This window comes from Pteronotus mesoamericanus, unplaced genomic scaffold, assembly GCF_021234165.1.
Source record: "Pteronotus mesoamericanus isolate MK-2021 breed Mesoamerican mustached bat unplaced genomic scaffold, CSHL_Meso_final contig_25, whole genome shotgun sequence".
Lineage (NCBI taxonomy): Eukaryota > Metazoa > Chordata > Mammalia > Chiroptera > Mormoopidae > Pteronotus > Pteronotus mesoamericanus.
In genome coordinates, this window is record NW_026555105.1 from 17,079,168 (window position 1) to 17,101,664 (window position 22,497).

The 22,497-nt window shown below is 49.9% G+C and overlaps 1 protein-coding gene across 16 annotated transcripts in view; it reads right to left on the reverse strand.

Moving 5' to 3' along the window:
- The window catches only part of EPB41L1 (erythrocyte membrane protein band 4.1 like 1), a 116,123-nt gene that overhangs the window by 33,230 nt on the left and 60,396 nt on the right, over nucleotides 1-22,497 (reverse strand). For 9 of the 16 annotated variants that reach the window (XM_054573817.1, XM_054573815.1, XM_054573811.1 and 6 more), the window contains 12 exons: nucleotides 19,841-20,034; nucleotides 18,738-18,902; nucleotides 16,476-16,580; nucleotides 15,828-15,870; nucleotides 12,332-12,407; nucleotides 9,687-9,905; nucleotides 6,981-7,068; nucleotides 6,264-6,416; nucleotides 4,945-5,042; nucleotides 4,500-4,675; nucleotides 1,517-1,665; nucleotides 593-628 (listed from right to left, as the gene is read on the reverse strand). In XM_054573817.1, coding sequence (XP_054429792.1) covers nucleotides 593-628; nucleotides 1,517-1,665; nucleotides 4,500-4,675; nucleotides 4,945-5,042; nucleotides 6,264-6,416; nucleotides 6,981-7,068; nucleotides 9,687-9,905; nucleotides 12,332-12,407; nucleotides 15,828-15,870; nucleotides 16,476-16,580; nucleotides 18,738-18,902; nucleotides 19,841-20,020 — 1,488 coding nt within the window. In that variant the 5' untranslated portion in view covers nucleotides 20,021-20,034. The remainder of the gene's footprint in view (nucleotides 1-592; nucleotides 629-1,516; nucleotides 1,666-4,499; nucleotides 4,676-4,944; nucleotides 5,043-6,263; nucleotides 6,417-6,980; nucleotides 7,069-9,686; nucleotides 9,906-12,331; nucleotides 12,408-15,827; nucleotides 15,871-16,475; nucleotides 16,581-18,737; nucleotides 18,903-19,840; nucleotides 20,035-22,497) is intronic. The other 7 variants (XM_054573818.1, XM_054573813.1, XM_054573812.1 and 4 more) reach the window with 3 other exon arrangements.

Here is a 22,497-nt window from a genome sequence, read left to right on the forward strand (position 1 = left end):
AGGGAAGAGGAAGAGGAGAGAGAGCAGGAGAAAAGGAGGAGGCTTTCCTGACGGAGCAGAGTAGCAGCAGGCCCCGCCCAGAGGGAGGGGCAACAGAGTCTGAGAAAATGCAGGTGTGCTCCGAGGCTCCTCCCTCCCACCCCTCCCACATCTGGTTGCCAAAAGATACAAAAAGAAGCTTGGGGTGAGGGTACAGGGGACACAGATGAAGAGGAGATGAGTCCAAGAAACGGTTCGAGGATGAGACAAGCTCAGTGAAAGGGCAGAATTGCCTGGAAGGGCTGGGGAACACAAGTGGGATAGTCAGCAGGGGTGGGGAGCAAGGCAGAGTATGAAGCTGGGTAGAGGGGGGTAAGGAGAGAGGGGAAACACTGCTGGGGGTGCAGACTGAGCAGGATGTTGGAGAGATGAGTTTAACAAGGGGGCCTGAGGGGGACTGTGTTGGGGATGGGACTGAGGGGATGGTAGGAGGAGGAGGATGGCCAGGGAGCAGAGGTGAAGCTAAAGCTGAGATGGTACCAGATGAGCCTGGGATGGACTGTGGGGTGGTGACAAATGAGCTGGGTAGGTAGGGACAGGTCCCATGCAGTACCTCCTGCTTGTGTCTCGGCGTGGTTTCCTGCTCCGGCTAGCGGACGTGGGAGGAGGGAAAGGAACCAGCAGGGTCAGTAGAGCCAAAGGATTAGAGACACCGCGACCGACCTGGTCCAGCAGGTAGCCCAGAGCACTCTCATCCAAGCCACAGAGGCCAGGGAAGCTGGGTGGGCCACCCACAGGCAGTGAGTGGTCAGAGGAGTGGGGTTTGGAGCAGGGAGCTGGCCCAGGGAGATGAAGAAAGGGGTGGGAGGACTGGAGGCAAAGTGAGCAGCCAGTCACACTTGGCAGATGGAAGTGGGGGTTCTGGGTATTCCTGCTTCTTGCAATCAGCATGTGTGTTCAGGGACCTGTGCTCCCAAGTGGGGCTGCATGATGGAAACACCTCTACCCGCGTGCACACGTGCCCGTGTGCATGTTGTTTGAAAATCTGGGTACATAACCCTATGGGGGAGGGGTGTGCATCTGTGAGTGAACACATGCGAGTCTGAGGCCATGTGTGCCTGAATGAGTGTGTTCACAGGTGTGTGGGAAATGGAGGCGCGCCATAGGAGGGGGACACTTGTGAGGGCCCATAGAAACACCCCATTGTGCTCTGGGGAAAAAAGGGGTTGTGCAGATTCCAATCATAGTCAAAGGGGCAAATTCAGAGCGGGCAAGAGGAGGCCGGAGTCCCCTAGGGGAGAGAGTGTTCCTCTGGGAAAGCAGGGCAAAAGGAAGGTGTAGGGAGGGGAACATGCCCCGCTTACCTGGGCATGTCCAGGTATTGAGCATGACCCAAGGGCAAGGCCCTGAGGATGGTGCACCCCATAGCAAGGGTGCTCGGCCACAGCTGTGGCATCTGAAGGCCAAGGCCAAGGCTAAACACAGGATCAGCCTCCCAATCCCCAGATCAGAGGGTATGAGAAAGCCAGACTCCTACCTTCAGCTCCTTGATCTTGGTGGGGGTCCTGACCTCTCCCTCCTCAGCCTCTGACCGCCGCCCCCCAGACTCGCCATCTTCCTCCCGCTTGTCACCATCAGGTCCTGCGTCATGGTTCTCGCTGACCGAGGCTGGGCGGGAGAACTCTGCTAAAGGGGCAGAAACAGCCAGGCGGCCATGTGAGACACCTCCCAGGTGCATGACAGGGAGCTGGCCCTGCCACTCGCTCATCCATGCTTGGAGTAGAGCAGATACTTCCACATCCCCAATACACTGGGGACAAGAAGCCAGTGCCCAGCTGAAGTGAAGTAGCCTTCCCCAGGTCACGTGGACTGTCTCCCAGCCCTGGGTCCCCTTCTGATATCTATAGTACTAGAACCCAGATTCGAATCTCAAATCCATCTCTTCTTGGCTGTGTGACCTTGGGTAAATTACACAACCTCTCTGGGCCTCAGTTTTCTCATCTAAACAGTACCTACTTCAGACAGCTGGAAAGGGAGGGGTAGAAACAAAGAAGTTAATGTGTATAAGAATTTAGAAGAGCGACTGGCACAGATTAGCCAAGTCAATCAATGTTGGCCCACAAATGTTGATTTTCTTGTTGTGGCATCTGGCATTCTAAAACACTTTCCTGCATAGGAAAGAAAGGGGTGGAATTACACCCTTTACACCAGACTCTGGGCATTACCCAGACTGTGCCCATGGATTGTGTCTTGGTAAGAAAAAATGGCTGGAAAACACTGAATTAAAATGACCAGAGCACAGATTACCCTTCAGACTGGCCTATATTAAAAAGGAGAGAATTATTCTTTCTATTCATACATATTTACTCTGCAAAGTGCCCAGTCATGCACATTATTTCATTTAGCCACACAATGCTCTGTGTTTATGGCTAGAATGGAAATTATTATCTTCATTTCACAGAGGATTAAGTGAGGCTCTGAGACCTTTAGGTGAATCAGGAGGAGAACCCAGGCCTACTGGCTTAGAGTCCAGGCTTCCGGTCCCCTCTTGATGAGCCTCACCAAATCTGGGCCATTCTTTGCTGCCTTGCACAATCTGGGCTTCATTTAGCCCCTGGCATAGTAATGAAAACTGCAGGGGAGGAGAGAGAGACAGTGGGGGCCCTTCCTTCCTTCTGCATACCGTATTTTGCCATGTAGAATGCATGCTTCTTTTGCCCAAATTTTTAAGGGAAAAATTAGGATGTGCATTATACATGGGTAGTACTAATTCCATGTCTATATAAATGCTTTTAATTCTTTTATTTATGCTTATGCATTAAAAGTGTAATTCTAGAAAGCAATAACAGTATCCATATGCAAAATAATACCCTGGAATACGATCATCGGTTTTGTTGCTAAATATAAATAAATAAATACTTGAATCAAAATATTAAAAAGAAAGTTTTTCCTGAAAATTTAGGCCAAAAATGTGGGTGCACATTATACACGGGAGCGCATAAACATGGCAAAATATGGTAAATCTTAGCTTTCGGCCCAGTGCCCATTCAGGAAGAATAAGGAGCTTCCCCCACCTCAAATGGACTCTTGCAAAACTGTCCTTCGAAAACGGCCAGTGAGTCCTGAGACGGGTCTCACTTTCATACTGCACGGAAAGTGTCAGACTCCTCTGACCACCCAGACAACTCCTAGGTACCCTTCCAAACCCTGCCCAGTTATCACCCTCTCTGCAGAGTCCTTTCTGCCCCTCCCAGGCAGAATTTCATCCCTCTCTCCTCAAGGCTGCTGTGTATTCTCTCCATACTTCTGCTGCTTGAATCACATTAAATGCGTACAAACCTACTATTCTAGGAGCTCCTCAAAGGAAGGAGCCATACGTATTCTACATTCAGAAAATATTTGTTGAGTGGAACTAACCTGCCTAGAGGCTGGCCCCAGTGTACTCTGGGAGTATTCACTGTTCCCCTATGCAGGTCCCTACCTCCCACCTTTAAACTACTCTCTACAAACCTAAAAGCAGTAATAGTTTATTATCGGGCACTATTTTTTACAGGGAGATTTTATTTTATTTTATTTTATTTCCATCAGGGTATTATTTATTAAGGTCCTACTATGTGCCAGGAATTGTTTTGGGTGTTGTAGAGGCATTATCTCATAACATGGCAAAGTAGCTATTCTTTATTTTGCAGAAGAGGAAATAGGCACAGGGAGTCATGCCGATCAAGGCCTCCCATCTATTCATTCAGATGTTTATTGGCCACATCCTGTGTCCACAGAGCAGCTGGTGGGTGTCAAGGCTGAGATTTTTAACTCAGATCTACCAAACTCTGAATCTCTCCAGTGCCCCATGTAGCTTCTAAATGTCTCCAGTGTACATATTGCGGGAGTCCTGGGCCCTGAGGGGTACCGATTTAGTCTGGGCCAGGGTCTGGGAATCTGAGTGTTTAGCAAACTCACAGGTGATTCTGATGCAGGTGGTTTATGGACCACATTTTGAGAAGCCTTGGTCTGCTCGTACAGGAAAATGTAGGGCCAATTCTTGTTGATATTGAGGGCACCTGTCCCCTCAAGAGCAGAGCGCCATGTGGTTAGATGTCAATCAGCTCAAGAGAACCAAAAGAATGGGAACAATCCCTCTACCTCCAGTCAGGTAAGGCATCACCAACTTCACGTGGCGGTCACAATACATCGTTCTCCTGGGATGATGACAATCTGTGACTCACTAAGCATCTTGGGCAGGGGATCCCTGAAAACCATACAGCTAAACCTGGGACCCAAAAGGCTCCGAGAAGTCATGGGAAGTCCAAGAACGGCAATGTCATATCCCAGTGATAGTGAAGCCATAGGTTGGGGCTGAACCACTGAGAGCTGCGCAGGGCCGCAGAGTTCTCAGGCCACCATGCCCAGTGCAAATCAGCCTATGTTGTGTCTACCACCTTCACTGCTCCTTCTGCACCTGGCATGCCCACCCCCCTTCCCTCTGAACACCACTCTTCCCCCACCTCCAGTTTGGGGCATACCTCCATCAAGGCTGCGGGACATGGTGTACCGTTTGCTGGAGGAACGCTCGAAGAAGGGTGCGGGCCGGTCAATGAGAGCGCTGGCCTGGCGGGTCTGTGCCTGGGTCCTCCCACTATACCGGAACTTGGAGCCCATCACCAGGAAGCCCTTGGGTGGGGGCTCGGGGGACACCAGCCTGCAGTGGAGGGATGGAGGTGCGGAGGGGGATCACACCTGCATTACCAGGCCCAAGGCTAGACCACAGCTGGCCTTTTAGCCCTTTGTCCCACCAGCTACAATTCTAAGTGGTCCAGGAAGGGAGAGACTTCGGCAGGGCGGCGTCTTTCCCATGGTCTTTACTAGCTTCTCCTTCGGCTTTCCCCTCACAAAACACAGATATCACCTGCACGTACACTCACGGCCTCTGCCACAACCCCGGACACCCCGCCCCAGGGTCTGGCTCACCGGAAGAATGTGTGGTGCTCAATGCAGACCTTCCACAGTCTCTTGGCTGACCGGTGATTTGGGAGCTTAAAGCCAATGGTGCTCTCAAACTGCTCATACTGCAATACCAAGGAGGGTGGGTAAGAAGGAAGACCTGGGCCCCCTCACCACCAAGTCCATCCTTTCTGAACCTCTTCTCAGCATGTGTGACTCTGGCCTGTTCATTCATTTACTCATTTGTTTACTCAATAAGGTGGATTGAACCCCTACACGTGATAGGCCCTGTGCAAAGCAAGAGACGCCATGGTGATTAAGACAAAAGATTTAGGGGAGAGGGGGTTTTGATAATAAACAAGTAAAAAAGATAATTTTGGATACCGCCAAGGTCATAAAGGGAATGAACAGAGAAAACCTGGGTAGGCACAGGGTTGGGTACTATTGTACAAAGAGTGATCAGGAAATGCCCTCTAAACAGCTGATCCCTGAGCAGAGATCTAAAGGATGGGGAAGGAACCAGCAACCTGAGAAGGTGGGGAAGAGGGAAGATGAAAAGCAAACAGCTCATGGCGGGCGGGGAAGAGCTTGCTCAGTTCACGGATTTCAGAGAAGGCCAAAGGGGCCGGAGAGCAGGGGCCATGGGGAAGGCCATGGGGCAGCGATATGTGGGAGAGGAAGGTGGCCACAGATGGAGTTTGGACTTTACCCAAAAGCCAAAGGGAGCTCTTGAAATAATTAAGCAAGGAGTGGGAGTAGGAGCTGAGTTTGCCGTGATATGATGGAAGGGTGCTCCCTTTAGCAGCTATGAGGAAAATGGCCTGGAGTGACAATGGGGGCAGGGCAGCTAGTGAGGACATTGTGGAGATGCAGATGAGAGGCAGTGGCTGTTGGTGGCAGGTGCAGTGCAGGGGAAAGAAGCAGATGGGTTTGCATTTATTGTAGAGGTAGAACCAAATGGAACTTTTGATAGGTGAGCCGTGGAGGTTGGATGTATACATGATTCTGTTTGTGTGTAGTTGCATATTTATATGTATCTTTGTATGTGTACATACTTGTATATTATATGTAAGCAAATACAGAGACATGGACATGTATTCATTGATCTATGCACACAGAATATATGTGGTTATCTTTATATGTATGCTCGCATGTGCATGTGCTGGCACACACCTAAGGAATGAAGTCTCTGAAAACAGCCCCAGCAGAAGATTGCTCTCTCTGCACCCAGCATCCCAGCATCCCATCCACGTATCCTGAGTAGGAAAAATCCAGGCCCAGCTACCAGGATCTTTTCCATTCTAGTCAATTCTGGTGAGGAGGAGGGGCTCCCAAGTCAGGCTCACCTCCCCAGGACGGATCTTGATGTAGAAGTTACTCCTCTTGTAGGAGATCTTGAGAATCTTGGGCCAGGCAAAGCGGTTGATTCTCAGGCGGTCCCGGTAGATGAGCAGACCGTTGGCACAGACGCCTAACATAATGTCAATGCCCTCAGAGTCCTGTGCGAGAAGGGACCATGAAACAACAGCAGGCCTGGTGTGTGCTTGGGGGCTACCTGCCACTGATCCCCCCAAGTCCCTCCCTGAGCTCTGCTTATAAACGAGCCCCAAGGAGCAGGTGGATTTGGAGCCTTCATGCTGGAGTTCCCTGACCAATTGCTCATTCAGCCATTCTCTGTCATTCTGTCATTTATTCACCCACTCACTCGTTCAATCGTTTGCTCTACTAATCACTTATTCTTTCAGCAAACACTTAATGGTACATATTCTGTGCCAGGCCATGTGCTTACATGCTAGGGAAACAGAAATAAATTAAGGCCCTGGCTTTCCTTCACAATGATCCCAATCTAGTGATGGCACAAATAGGTTCCAAAATAAATACAAAACAAGAAGAAAATGATAATGATCATGGAAAAATAAAGGGTTATGGAACTTTGCGGAATGAGAAATGAGAACAGAGAAGGCTTCAGGTTGGCAGGAACACAGGCCTGGCACACTGAGCCCTCCAGGAGAACATGGCAGTTCACTGGAGACCCCCCCAGATGCTAGGGAGACCCGCGGTACCTTGGCATGGTGCAGGTCCACTCCGTACATGGAAAGCTTCTTGGCATTTTCTAGGAAGTGGATTTCTGCCTCTCCTGGGGTCATGCCCCTGAGGGAAAGAAAGTGATCACAGGTGGCCATGGGAAAGGCCCAGGCCTGGGTCCTGCTGCCTGAAGGTGAGCACGGTCAGAACCTGTCATCCTGGGAAGGCAAATGTTCTGGAGCAGGTGTAGGGCTGGGCCTTCCCGTCTGCCCTCAGTGCAGGATGGTGCACCCCCCATCCCCCACCTCTTCAATCTACCCAACCCCCATCTCCCGCCAAAGCTCAACTCCCATCTTGCTTCCCCCACGAAGCATTCAAGGGCTGGGCTGGGAGTCAGGATTTTGGCTCATTCTGCTACTGAGTTAAATGTGAGCAAAAAATTCTGCTTCTCTGTGACTGTGAAGCCATTGTGAAGACTTTGTCCACTGTAAATTAGGGGACCCTGTGCCCCTAAATTACTACCCACATAAGATACTTATCTTAGAATATTATATGAGAAACCATGTAACCTCCCCTGAGGAACAGGTACCATTCTCCTTTCTGAAGAGAAGTGTTATGTAATTCAAGCTCCTTATTTGCTTTGACTTCCACAACCACCGTACATTTTACACTTAGTCACAGTAAACACTTAATGAGGACTACACGCAATTACTGTTCCAAGCACTTTACATGTCTGAACTTATTAAATCCTCAAAACAATTCTATAAAGTAGGTATATCATTATTCCCATTTTACAGGTGAGGGAGCTGTGGCACAGAGAGGTTGAATAACTTGCCGAAGGACACAGTTTAAGTAGCAAAGTCAGGATCTGAATCCAGAATTTGTGTTCCCGACCACGACTCTTATATCTGTCTCTTTTCCTCTGGGCCTCAGTTTCCTCTGCTCTGCTCACCTCAGTGATCTCTGAGATACTAGATGTCAATGTGTTCTCAGTCAAAAGAATTGTAATGAGACGGCCATTAGCATTTCTCCAGCCCATATTGTTCTGAACTTGTTTCTCTGTATCACAGACATACCTTGAAGATATAGCAGGTTCACTTCCAGGCCACCAGAATGAAATTAATATTACAATAAAGTGAGTCACACAATTTTTTTGTTTCCTAGTGCATAGAAAAGTTATGTTTAAGCTATACTCTAGTCTATTAAGTGTGCAAAAGTATTGTGTATATAAAATGGTCATAGCTTAATTTAAAAATACTGTATTGCTAAAAAAAAAAAAATGCTGTTATCTGAGCCTTTAGCAATCCACAATCCTTTTGCTGGTGGAGGGTCTTACCATCAATTTATTACAAATGCCATATCTGTGAAGTCAAATAAAACAAGGTATGTCTGTATTCTGACTCTTGCAAATCCCTAATACATCTTACTACCTGCAACAGGAATGACAAAGGGATGGCAGGCAAGCCATCACCCCCTGTCTCGGAGCCAGGCAGATACTGTTAACCAGTTGTGTGGTTTCAGTATCCTACTCAGCACAATACAACAACGGCCATTGCTAACCCATCAGAGCTGGTGTGCGAGTCTTGGAGAGAGCATTTGCCACCCAGACCCAGCATTCTGGGTCACACCCCAGCAGGCTTTCTTCCCCACACCTGGCCCTGGGCATGCTCTCCTGCTGCAGCCCCCAGGACACAGCCTCTTCATTCCCTCTGTCCTTATTAGCAATGAGATAACATCGCCACATGCTGCACTTTACGGTTTATAATGCACTTTCAGAGTTTACCACATTGGGTTTCCATAACAACCCTGGCCTTGGAGTCCAAAGCACTTCCAGCTTGAAAGGACCTTAGAGACCATTCAGCTTCAGGGGTTCCCCACAGGGGATTGGTACCATCCTTATATTGGGCACTGGGAAATGGGGGAGGGGCACTTGGGTAGCTACAATGACTGAGGGGGTGATATGAGCATTCAACAGCTGGGGCCCAGGCATGCCACGCATCCTCCAGAATAAATCCTCCTACTCCACATACCAATAGTTGGGAACCACTGATAATCTAAGTCTGGACAAGTACAGGTGAAAAATGAGGCTTGACAGGTTAAATAGCCAGTCCATAACCACACATTCAGCTCATCATCTAGCTTCTGCAAGAAAGTGCTTTCCTGTCTGCACAATCAACTATCCAAGCCCTCAAATGAAGGAGAGCAACAATAATAGCTGACGTGCAGTGATTTAGTCCTCCCAACAACCCTCCAGGGCAGGTTTTAATAGTCTACACTGAACAGATGAGGAAACTAAAGCAGAAGGAAGTAAAATGACAGGCCTGAGAGCCCCTTGTTAGAAAGTGGCAAGGCCAGATGGCGAACCCAGGCAGTCGGCTTTACAGTGCAAGCTTTTGAACTTTATGCCACAATCCAGACATCAGGACTTACTCCAGGACACACAATAGTTATTATTTCCAGGTGGCAGGTAGAGAGACTGATTCTCAGAAGTCAAGGACGTGGAATTATCACACTCGCAGAGGAGCTCAGGACCTGAGTTCCCAAGAGGTCATTTAAGGTCACAGAGCTAGTTACTATCATTCCCATCTGATAAGATGATTTGCCCTAAGATTTGTACCTCAAATTAGCAGCAGTGGCGGGGCGGGGGGTGGGGGGGTGCGCAGGGGCGGCTGGTACTTACAGCACTGCACCTGGGGGCCTAGCAGGGAAGGTTCTAGGAAAGTCCTGGGTGGAGGCCCTCTTACCTGTATGTCTTGTGCAGCTCCATGATCCTCTCCTCCAGCTCTCGGGTCTGGTTGGGGGCAAAGCGGAGCTCGCTGACATAGTTGCCCACGTGCTCCTCAGCATCATAGTCGCCCAGCTCAGCCTGCACGGCGTAGGAGCCCAACAGGGCATGCGTGACGAAGGAGCAGGGCAGCCGGCCTGTGATGATGTCCGCCCGCAGCTGCAGGCACAGGTAGTATCTGGAGATAGGGGAGAGTGGGCATGGGCACGGGGACCCTCCCTCCCAGGATGCCCCCGAGCACAGCTGCCCACTGACACATCAGAACCAAGCTGACCACCACTCAGCTCAGCAGAAAAGGGATGATCCTCGATGCTGGCATTTCATATGACTTGAAGCATTTTTATTTACATCTAAGTTTGAAGGATTTTTCCTACTGTGGGAACATTTTCAATTTCTAACTCACTTTCAAGCTAAATAGGATGACTTTGACCACTTTCATAAAATGTCATGTATTTTTGTTAATACAATGAATATAATGATTGTGGGAAAATGTAAACGTTAGAGGTGACCCTAAACTTCCTCTTGATGTGCATCTCAGAATCCCTCCCCCACACTGGAGGTCACCCCGTTATCTGTGCTATTCTTGAACTTTTTCCTCCATGGATGTACAGACCTGCCTGTGATTTTCACTCGTGTGTTTTTAACATATACATGGTATCAAATGCTACATCTAATTCTACAGCTGGCTTTTGCAGACCCAACTATGTGACACAGACCTTTCCCAGGTCAGTACATGAGACGTGACCTCACTCATTTTAACTTCTGCAAAGCACACCCACAGCCCGGACGGACCTGCTTGCCAATGTTTTCTCAACACTTTTTATTTTGCCTCTAGTGCTAAGTGAATTGTCTAAAAATAAATTGAGTTAAAAGAAACATTTCCAACCACTAGGCCATGATTTTTTATAACTTTTATGCACACTTGGATGATTTTACAATTTTTAGGACCATTTAAAACCATTTTTTATTGCTTTTTTGGTTACTGTGTATTAAAAAAAAAAATGTTTCAGTCCATTCTCCGCCAGCAATGCCTACTTGCCCATTTTGCTATGTTTCATCATTTTTTCAATTGCCTGTTTCTTTTTCTTTTAAGTGGCTTTTATTTAATATAATTTTTATTGCTAGCATGATATTCTCTTGCAGTCTCATCTGAAGCTCTGGCAGGAAGTACGTGCAGCCTCAGTGTGTGCTCAGGGCCAAGGCGCAGGCTCAGAATCAGCAGCAGCTCAAACATTGTACATAGTGAGTGTAGACAGATGAGCATTTTGTTCAAGTCTAAAATTTCAGAAATCATCACCAAGCACTCTGATCAATATTTCATTTCAATCAATTTGTCATTTTGACCAGTTTATTACAGGCCTGGATATTTTTTACTAAGTCAGCCCCTCCCCTGGGGTCATCCATGCTGGACAAGGCTAAGTTCCCTCCTGGGGTCCCGGAAGCCTGATGCCTGAGGACTGGCACAAAGAGAAGCAGCACCAGCGGGAGAGGCCACAGGGGCGGGGCTGAGCTGGTCTAAAGCTCTCAGCTCTCCCAGGAATGGATGCTAAATCTTGGCCCCAAGATGGACCTCAGGGCTAATGAGGCCAAGGCCTCAGGCCAGATCTATTCCAGGGACAAATGTCTTATCTCCCAAGGCCACAGTCAGCATCTTGACGTTGGCCCATTGCCTGGCGAACAGGCAGCCAACATGATTAAGGAGGGACTCAATGGCAGGGAGGGGCTGGCTCAACAGTCCTCTCCTGCTGTAGGTATAATGCCAAGTCCATTTCTAATTGTTGATGGGTGTGTAGGGCCCAGCATAGGGATGACACAGCCCAGGACATCATGAAGTGAGACTATCTCTTTGGATTGAGTTTAGATAAAGAGAAGGGTCTCTCACAGTTCTGGTTTGCAGAGGTAGAATGAGCCTCATAAAAGCTCTCATCCTGAAGGATGCTTTGCACCCCCTTTCAATCTTCAAGCCACATTACCTACTGGCCCTGAGGCACAATGACGCTGCACATGCAATCCCTGTGCATGCCAGCAGCCCAGGCTTGCCTCTGGGGGCAGGGGTTAATGCTTCATTTAACCCCCACATGCCTGCCGTGTGCATGGAACAGCACACAGGACCAAACTTCCATGTGCAAAGGCATCTGCACTCTGCTCCCTCCTTATCCCCAAAGTTGAAAACTAATGGTCCACCCAGTACATCAGATCTTCAGATGTTTTTGGCTGGTCCTATCCAGAGATGCCACACTACATTTGTTTTTTAACTTTGAATTAGTTTCCAACATTTAAAAGTTATGGTTTTTATTCTCAAAGCGGGCCCAATTCCCACAAGGCCACGATTGCGCAAGCTCAACGGCAATTGTCTTAGTTGGCCTCTGTGCCCGTGGATTCACACCGGTCCCCATCGCTCTCTGTGACACCTCCCCCTCTGAAGTCAATGATCCCCTGCCATTGACCACTGTGTTTGCATCAGTCTCCCCTGCACTGAGTCAGCTTCCTTTGTTGATAGGGTCTGCCTGGCCTCGGGAGGTATCTGAGTCTGCAGTTGCCACCACATACCACCCCATGTCTCCCACGGCCAGCACACCTGACCCCTCCCTCCACAGCCCTCACCTTGTGATATCTTCTGTCAGCTGCGCAGGATCAGGGGGGTAGAACTTGACTGTAAAGGCAAAATTCCAGGGGCTACCTGAGAGAAGAAGACGGGGCAGAGATCAGAGAGGTCCCATTACCTTCGTGGGTGGCGCAGGTGAACCATCCTATCAGTAATTTTCAAAGTCTTCTCATGTTTATAATCCCAGGACAATCCAATCAGGGAGACTGGAACATTCCCACTTAACAGGTGAGAAGACTGAGACCCAAGTTAAGAGACTTATGAATGAGCAGTAGGAAGGTAAAAAGAAAGAACACCAATGGTGCACACAGGCACACGATTAATTATTTTACAAACATCACTTCATTACATCTCTATGAGTAAATCCTATGATTATCCCCATTTTGCAAATGAGGCCAGCCCAAGGTCACCCGGCTAGGAATGGGGGCACTGGGGTTCGGACTGAGGCCACCTGGCTCCAGAGCTTGTGCCCCTTCCTCTTCAGCAAAGTCTATGCCACAGGACATTAATGAGGAAAAGTCTAGGAAGCACCATATTAAACAGGTTTTCTAACTTTAGACTTCTCAGAGCCCTCACTCTGCCATTATAAATTGTACCTCTCTAAAGGAGACAAGCTTTCAAGAGTTCCCAAAACTCATTTGACCTGCTGTATCCATTTTTCATAAGGCAGATTAATGTTCCCTGAAACACACTTTGGAAAACTCTGCCCTATCTCGTTTTAACTCTATCTCAAATGACAGAATTGGATTATAAACAAGGCCTAAAAGGCAAATGTGATGGGCTAAAAGTAACAAAGGACATTTCTCAGGAATAAATGTTAACCTCCACATTTAGATATGAAAAATTAATGGTACATCTATAGAAGGCAGAGAGCACTAAAGGCTGAGGTTTTAGCTGGAAATTAGCTCTGAAGCCAAGAGAAGGGATGACCTTTTACGAAAGGGAGAGAGGTTCGTGGCAGAGGGAGGGAGAGGGGGAGAGAGACTGAGAGGGGGTATTGATGAAAGGCTACAGTCCTGAACAGTGGTCAGGCCACCCCTGGGACATTTCAGGGGCCATGCTCTCAAAAGACCCCTGACAGTGAGAAAGTGAGGCCCATCCAGGACAGGGCAGGAGTCACGGAGGGCTGGAGGCCAACCTGCCACTACAGTCCTTGTCCCTGTGGTCATCTCCATCTTCACCACATAGCTTTCATGTCTCCAACACTTACTAAGCGTTGGTCACTTATTTTGCTAACAAAGTTACACAGGCACATATAGGAATTTAATCTTCATCCTGATCATGAGGTTGACTTTTGTTTCTATAGATGAAGATTTTGAGAGATTAAGTCACTCTCCCAGGGTCACTCGGTTAGACAGGGGTCTAATCTTGTGTCACCTGAGCCTAGAACCCAGGCTCCTGACCATAGCTGACTCCTTGGAAAAAGAAGCCTCTAAGGGAAACAATCCCTGTCTCAGAAGTAGTGATAGTAATAATAATAGTAATAACTAATATATATTGGATGCTACTTGTGCAGGTATCATTTTAGGTGTTGTGCCCCTAATAACTCATTTAATCCTCACAACAACCCTAAAGGTAGGTACTATCGTTATTTCCACTTTACAGATGAGGAAACTGACACACAAAACAATATAAGAAGTATTGATAAAGTCAGAAATCAAATCCAGGCCGTCTAGCCTCATTCTCTCTCCTTTTAACCATCAAACCACACTGTGTTCAGAGAAGCCCCTACTATGTGCCAGGTATTGTCCACACATATGTCATTTAACTGTCATTCCTACCATGTGGGGCAGGAATCACTAATCCACTTGCCAAGGAGGAGCAGGAACCCAGAGGGACGGAGGCATTGTCCCCAGTGCCCTAGGTGATGGCTGCAGAGATTTGGGAGGAAACGTACCCGACTCTGAAGCCCAACACACAAGGACCTGTGCCAGCTTCAGAAGGCTGAGGAAGCTGTCTCAAAAAAAGAAAGGGGGTAAAAAAAATTGCTCCACGGGGGCCCCAAAGCACAGAACGTTAATGAATGGGTGAAAGTTACATGGGTAGGGACAGAGACTGTGGCTCTACACCAGGGGGCAGCACTGCTCCTTGATGGATGACCAATGACCTATGACCAATGGGCACTGACTTCCTGCCCTGGGGAGGGAGCTGAGACACCACTGTTGTCTGCTGTTTCTCTTTCCTAAACTTTGGGTTCTTCCCTAATACCGCGCACTGTATGTGCTCTGATCCTTCCAAGCAGGAGGGCCAGACCTCCCCAGCTGGGGCTGCTGGGGACAGCCTGAAGCCCACGCCTAGGACCTGGACAGCTCCAGAAGAGCATGCTCTGTCTGTGTGCCTCCCTCTTTGTCTCCAACTGACAGAAGCCGAAAGGAAGAATTCCTCAAGCCCCCTCCCACAGAGTCAGCTGGCATCCCTGAGCCCAGATGCCTGCTGTCATGGCAACAGGCTCCGCTAGAGCCTCCTAGCCCAGGGACCCGAGAGTCCAAGCAAGGGGGAGGTTGTCCAGGCTCCAGGTCTCTGCGTATTGCATGACCCCTGGTGGAGGCCACCTACCTCCCCCTGGCACCATTTGAAGGCTGCCCTACCCCTCCCAACATAAAGCAGAGGTCATCAGCCTACTCATCTGGTCTTTGTGCTCCAGACCTTGAAAAAGAGTGCAGGATGGTGTCAGAAGGCCAGGGCGTGGGACCTGACTCAGCCAATAGCTTGCTCTGTGACCTTGGGTATATAACTGCCTCTCTCTGGTCCTTAGTCATCCCTTGTCAAATAGGGGAGATGACCACAGTCAGGGATGGGCCTGGCTCTCTTCTGACGCATTAACTCCTGTCAATTGACAGTGGCCTGGAGTGCTGCGTGGGCACAGGGATTCTGAGCTGATCACTGAAGCCTCCACCGGCCCTGGGCAGTTTTCAGGCCATCAGTGTGCCTCCTGGTCCTAGGTGGCTCTGCAAGTCCCTGCTAGTGCTGACATCCTGGAGGTGTCTGTGATCCCTCTGCTAACATAACATGTGACTCCAGATCAGCGATTTTCAACCAGGGTGCGGTAAGGATTTTTAAAACATGCAATGCCTGGCTATTTAGTCATAAGCACTGACCTCTTTTCCCTTGGACTGTCAAATAAAAAAAAATGACAACAGCCAAAACAACAATAACCATCTGGTGTGAATGAATCAAAATTATACCAATTTTTTTGTCAGATTGGCAAAAAATATATTTTTTGGTGTGCTGCAGAATTTTAGTAGTTTATGTGTGCCAGGAGAAGAACAGGGTGAAAATCACTGCTCTAGACAGTCATTTCTCTCGTCTGGGCATCAGGCTCCTCAGCTATAAACCAACACCCTGCCTTCCCCCAAGATCTTCCATGCGGAGCAAATGAACTCTAGGGTCAGAGTGTACTTTCCAAAGTGGATCAGAGCGGCACAACTGCGGCCTCACAGCCTGGAGCCCCTGCCCGCCCTGCCACCACGTTCCCAGCCACAGCAGGCCACTCACTCCGGATCTGCTTCTTGATCTCCTTGGAGGGATCCAGCCAGTTCTACAAGAGAAGACACAGTTCTTTAGAGGGAAGATAGAGAAGAGGACCCAGACAGGTCTAGGAGGGAGAAACATCTGGAAATGGCCCCGCTGACAGCCCCTGGCAGTAAATGCCCTTCTTTGGCTGAGCTTTCTGCGCCCGTTTCCCTGGACTAGCAGGTGAGGGAACGAGGCCTGGATTCACCACAGGGCTGGCGGCTCGAGGCTCCGCGGCTGGCGCTATGCTGAGGCAGCGCAGTGAACAGATTACGCAGCTTCAGTGGGATGGCGGGAAGGAGGAAACTGGGAGGAAACGCAGAATGGAGCCTCCCTACGGAGGGGGCGGGGAGTGCCTCAGTTCCCTCAGGAAGCCATGGTTGGCTCTCCAGATACTCGTCTGGGGTGACATTCAGATCCCCAAGAAAGACTGGGGGGTAGAGTGGACACACAGAAGCGAGGACACTATAGGACTAGCTGAACCTTGGGGATGTGCAAACAGAAGGTGCCTAATGAGGATCCGAGGACTGATGGAAGCCACAGGATGCCACAAGGACTATGGGGCCCTGAGGGACGACGTCTCCCCCACAGCGGCCCTCCCCTGCCAGCCCTGCTGCCCGGCCCAGGTACCTTCTGGCTGTCAGCGTCACAGAAGGTCAGACCAAAGTAGTCCTTCTCCAGGAGGTTGAGGTGCTCACAGACCAGGTCGAACAGCACCTGGCCCCGGCCGTGTTTCTGCAGACGACAGAGAAACTTCTGTGAGGCCATAACACACCTCGGGGTGGGATGGGGAGCTACCCCTAGCTCCACTAGGAAACGTGAAAACCCCCAAGAGCCTTCCAGTGCCTAGGCAGACATCAGCACTCCTGCCACCCACCTGGCTCTGTCCCTGACACCTGGGTCATCAACTGTCTTCTTCCAAGCTCTGCTGGGGTCCTACTAGACCTTAGACTTGCTTGGGGATGGGGTGGAGACAGAGCCTCCCAAGGCTGATTTCTCCTTCCTTTACAGCAATTAAGAGGAGACTAACTTGGACACAAGGAGCAGAGGACAAAAAGTCTGAACTTTGGGTGTGAGGAGAGAAGAGCCACTGAAATATAAAGGACGCAGACAGAGGGGCAGGGGCGGACCCAGGATTCAGCGTGGCAGTGTGACTCGCCCTGTCTAGTCCTTCCCCTTACATGTAGTCTGAGTGAAATCCAGGGCGGCCCAGACTGGAGGAGCTCCCCTTACCTGGGCAGCAAGTGAGGTTTTATTGAGGCAGATGGGGCCTAAATCTGCCTCAGCAAGAAGCAGCCATGGAAGAGCCCCCTTTCTGTCCGCCCCCCCCCATACAACCAGGCTCAGTACCTCTCTGAGCACCCTCTGGGCCTGAGGAGTCATTCACAAGGACAAATCCCAGAACCTGGCTGGCTACCCCAAACCCACAGGGGTGAGGATGAGCACCAATAAAGGGATCACAGGGCAGGGCGAGTGATAAGCAGTCACTACTCAAAGAGGCAGGGCCTCCAGAGAGAGGGTGAGGTTAGGCGAAGGGTCTGGCTAGGTTGTGGGGATGGAGACCAGGCCTGACTATGGACAGCAGCTTTGGGAGGCCAAGAAATTCCTGAGCCTGGAGGAGCCCTTCAGAAAAAGTGGGCCCAGCCTCAGCCGAACGCTCTGCGCTCCCCCAGAGCAGCCTGAGAGAGCCTCCTGGGGCCGGTGTGGGTAGAAGAAAATCAAGAAGATATCCCTTTACTGTGCCCAGAAGTAGGCAAGGTGTTTACTTTGAAACACTTCCACAGAAGAAATAAATACATAAAAAAATAAAAATAAAAACCCAACCCCATGCCCTAACTGGTGTGGCTTAGTAGATTGAGCGCTGGCCTGCAAACCAAAGGATCACAAGTTCGATTCCTAGTCAGGGCACACGCCTGGGTTGCAGGCCAGGTCTCCAGAAGGGGACGTGTGAGATAAAACCACACACTGATGTTTCCCTCTCTTTCTCCCTCCCTTTCTTTCTCTAAAAATAAATAAATAAAATCTTTAAAAAACACCACAGCCCCACAAAGAAGAGGGACCTAACTTCCCAGAGCTCAGAAGTCAGTCAGTTCCCTCACGTTGAGGACATGGGGAAGAAAAGGAGGTGGCCCCTGTAACTCTCAGCAGTAAGGCCACCTCTGGACTCTTCCATACACTCACAGAGGACCAGGAATGGTGCCTAGGCTAGGGAAGGGCCTCTGAGGGGGCGAGTGAGAGTTCCGAATTCGGGCAGGAGTCTGAGCCTACATAGGAAAAGAGGGACGCTAAATGTGGGCCCAGGGGGGCTGGCCCCAGAGAGGAGGCGTCTGCCCTGCCGCCCAGTGAGGGACAGGACCATGCCACAGGGTTTCTGCATGGTCGCCTCCCTATGCCTGGGGGACACTCTTACCACAGAACCCTGAAATGGCCACTTAACCCTAAAGACTAGAGGTGGTGCCCTGGACAGGGGGGTTCATGATGAAGGACCCCCTCTCCACCCAATAAATAAATAAAAATAATTCTAGTTGAAACATCAGTGTCTGCTGGATCACACTGAGGAGCCTGGTGCCTAGGCCTTCTGGGCTGCAGATCAGCCGTTAGACGGTGGCCTCCTGCCAAAGTACAGCCACTCTGAGAAACCTTTGCCGGGTGCCAGTCTGGTGCTCTGTCTAATTCTATCTGCAATCAAAACAGCCCTCCCTGGCCTTGGTGCCACCATCTGTACAAAGGAGGGCTGGTGAGGGCATCTCTCTGTGATGCCGCAGTCGGTCCAGGGCTCCACGAAGAATGGACGCCCTCTGGCTCAGCCCAGGGTGAGCACACACAGAAGCCTGCCCTGGCTCTGAGGCCAGCTGGCCGGAGACAGGGCATGTGGCACTGGGTGCTCCTTACCTCCACCTCACACTCATACTCGGATGCATCGAGCAGAGTGACCCGGCACAGGGCACTCTTATATTTTTTGGCAATCTTCTGGGGTGACTTCTGGGCCTTGCTGGGCGTGGTCCTCTCCGACAGGCCATCAGCCTCCCCGTTGTCCTTCTCCTCCATGTCTAGGCTCTGTAGGTCCAACCAGGGGGAAAGTTTGGTTAGTGGGCTTGAAACCAGAACCTTTCATCCAAATGAGATGCAACGGGAAGGCAGCTGGGGCTAAGAGGAACCTCAAAATGAGAGCCACCACCATCCAAGGCCCCCGGGGTGACCAGGGTCTATGGTGGGTATGTCCAATAGGAGAGCCAGAGCTTCCATGTACAACAGAGTGGCTCACGTGAGGGGTCCCCAGCTTTCCTGCTGTGGGCAGCCTCGATAAGCGAGAGCATCCCACAAAACCAAACCTGAGGGCCAGAGCTGTCCTGTCTCCCTAGGACAGTGCATGAGTTATAGGACAGCCGCCTGGGCTCCTCCTTCTTGGTCTGTCACTGGGTCTAGAGTGAAGCTGGGGACTTGGAGTGATTAAATGGGGGGAAGGGAGGTCTGCGCCCTGTCCTCTAGTCCTAACTGTACCACCGACACCCTCAATGACCTTGGCCAAGTCCCTGTCCTACCTGGGCCTGTCATGAATTAAGGAAGGTGTGAATTTAATGGCTACATGATTCCTCAAGTCCCTTGTAGCTTCAGGGGGATAAATTTTGCTCTGGGGCCACACTGGGCTTGCCAAGCCAGAATGGACAGGTAGAAGTGTAAGGCTGAAAGAACATGGGTTTTCGAAATCAGATCTAGATTCAATTTGTACCTCTGTCACTTTATAGCAAAGTGATTTTTGATGACTCAATTCACCCTGCTGAGCCTCAGTTTCCCCAAGCATAAAATGGGGAAATTAATAGCTACTCTCTTAGGTTTGGGAGAATCAAATATAAAAATGAAAACAATGCCCCCGGCACTGTGCTCAACACATAACAGGTCAGTAATAAATCATTTCCTTCTCTCTTCTCTTCTAAGAACCTGCTCAGAGGACACACTGGGCAGGAAGAGGGATGCCCGCACTCTCGGGCACACACCTGTTCAGCAGGCCGAGTGTCCTGCTGGGGCAGATGCTTTTCATTGGAGTTGGCCTCCGGGTGGCCGTGGCCTGCGGGGGTCACCGGGGTGGTCACAGCGGCAGCGGCGGCCTCAGGCTGTTGTGGGGCCTCTTCCTGAGCCTTCTTCACCTCAGAATCAGGGCCTGTCTCTGTTGTCATGGTGACCAGCACGCCTGCATTGGCATGAAGAAGAACATGTGACAGGGAAAGGGGCAGCGATGGTGTGACAGAATAGAGCGAGAGGGGCAGGAACCACATGCAGAGAGAGACAGATGGAGACAAATGGACAAAGAGCCACAGAGAGAAGGAAGGAGGGAGGAAGGGAGGGAGGGAGGGAGGAAGAGACAGGAAGTAGGGGTGGGGAGAGAGTGAAGTGAGGGGTTAGTGGTGGTAACTGAGGTCACAGACCCCGACCCCTCCCAAACTTGTGTCCGTATAGCTCCAATCTCTTGTTCCAGGTCTGGAATGTGGGCCCTTTCTAGGGACGATGTGAGTCTCTCTAGGGAGCCCCACTCTGCCCAGAGCACAAGGGATAGTCAGTGTGTGACCTCCTGCAGGCAGGGCCTCGGCCAGGCTGTCTGTCCAACAACAGCAGGCCCAGAATGCCCCACTAGGCTACTGGCACACAGTAACCCCTCAGTAAAGGCTGGGCGAACTGAACTGAACCACAAGAGCTCTGGGCTCCAGGCCCTCCCAGCACTGATTTGGGCAAGGCTCTTCATCCCCCAAGCCTCAATAATTCCTGCCCCGTTGACTTCACGGGATGCTGTCAGGATGGATCCAAATGGTAAAACTGGAAGGCACTCTTAACAAACGCATAACCCTGCCAAAGTAAGAGGTGGGAAAACTGGGCTCAGGCCCCAGGTTGGCCACAAATGGAGCATTCACTTTACCTCTCTAGGATTCATCCAAAAAGCAAGGAGCTTAGAGAAATTATCTCTGGGACAAACTATTGTTATCATTTTCCCCTTGTAGCAAGAAATGAGATTTCAGAGCACTAAGGACCTATTGCCCAGTTATTCTGTGGAATAAACAAATAGTAAAGACAGAAAGGGAGAGAGAATGGCATGATCCCACTTTATATATTAAAAAACAAAATAACCTCAACAACACATCGTTGTGTTTGTACACATGTAGTAAAAGATCTGAAAGGATACCCAGCAAACTGTTAAGAAAAGTTAATAACTCAAAAGTGGATAAAGGAAAATGAGAGAGTTCCATGGGGCAGGATAAGAGGGGGTACTTTATTTACTTTATACACTTTGGGATTACTTGTATAATTTTAAATATATATACTTATATGTAACTTTTTAACTCACAAGTTGGTTTTTTTAAGAGGGAGAAAGTACCCATTCTGACCCCAATCAGTGGATCCTCAAAGAAAAGTTTGGAACTAAAACCAGGGAACCCTTACCCTTGAATCTAGAGCCATCCTCCAAATCCACCTGTTGCTTATGTGACACTAAGTGTCAACTCTGTGCCAGGACATACATGAGAAAGATCAAGACTAGACCTGGCAGATCCCTCCCTGACCCCATCTATCATAGGAGGCCTCTGATGGGCAGACAGACAGGCAGATACTGGATCTACCCTGGGGCCCATCCCTAACCCCATCCACCATGGGAAGCTCCTGATGGGTAGACAGACAGATGTTGGATTTACCCTTCAACATCGTGACTGCATCCAGGGGCACACACTCCTGTCCCACACTTCCTTTTTCAGTTTCCCTTCCTGTATTCCAGGCGGGGCACCAGTCCGGCCCAAAGCAAAGGGCACTGGCAGAAAGTTAGGGGCGCCGAGTGCTACCCTAGACCACACAAGAGCTCTTGGGCCCCAAACAGATCACGAGCATCCTCACACCCCACTGAGAGGATAATGAGTGAAATGCTTTATAAGCTGGGGCTCATAGCACAAATGAGAGGGTTTGTTGTGACTGATGCTGCTATTATGGTGAAAGAGGAGGAGGAAGGGAAGGCCTTGGTTCACATTGCCTCATCCGCACCCAGAAATGCTTGCCACTCACATCATTATCTTGGGCTTTATGGGGATCACCTAAAGCCATAGTAAAATAAAGGCTCTCTGTGGCTTGGGTGACACCAAGTGCCACCTCTGTGCCAGGATACAAAGCTACAAGAGCTGCTCTAGGGGAGCTCACAGACCAAACAGAGACTTGTCTGCCTGGCTCAGGACCTCTCTTTGCCTGTCTTGGAGTCTATCAGACGTTATGCTAGGTAAGGCCTATTTGGAAGAACCCTTAAAATAAATGCCTACTTAATTTTGCATTAAAAAACCCCCCCACAGACTTATCTGTATGTTTTTGCTGTAAGAAGCAGAGTCCACATGACCCTCATGTGGCAGCCCAAGGCTCTGGTGTATCCGCTCCTCCCCTCTGCTTCAGCCTGGTTCAGCCCATGCTCTCTGAACCCTCTCAGGACCTGCGTCTTCTTGCAGACAGCCACAAGAACAATCCTAAATAAACAGCCCAGTCTTCGCTGCCCCAGTCTTTAGCAGAGCCTGCTGGCAGTAAAGACCTGGTGCTGGCAGAACCACAGATGAGAGAAGCTGGAAGTCTTTTAAGATAATTCAATCTGCCCTGGCCGGGTGGCTCAGTTTGCTGGGGCATCATCCCATACAGC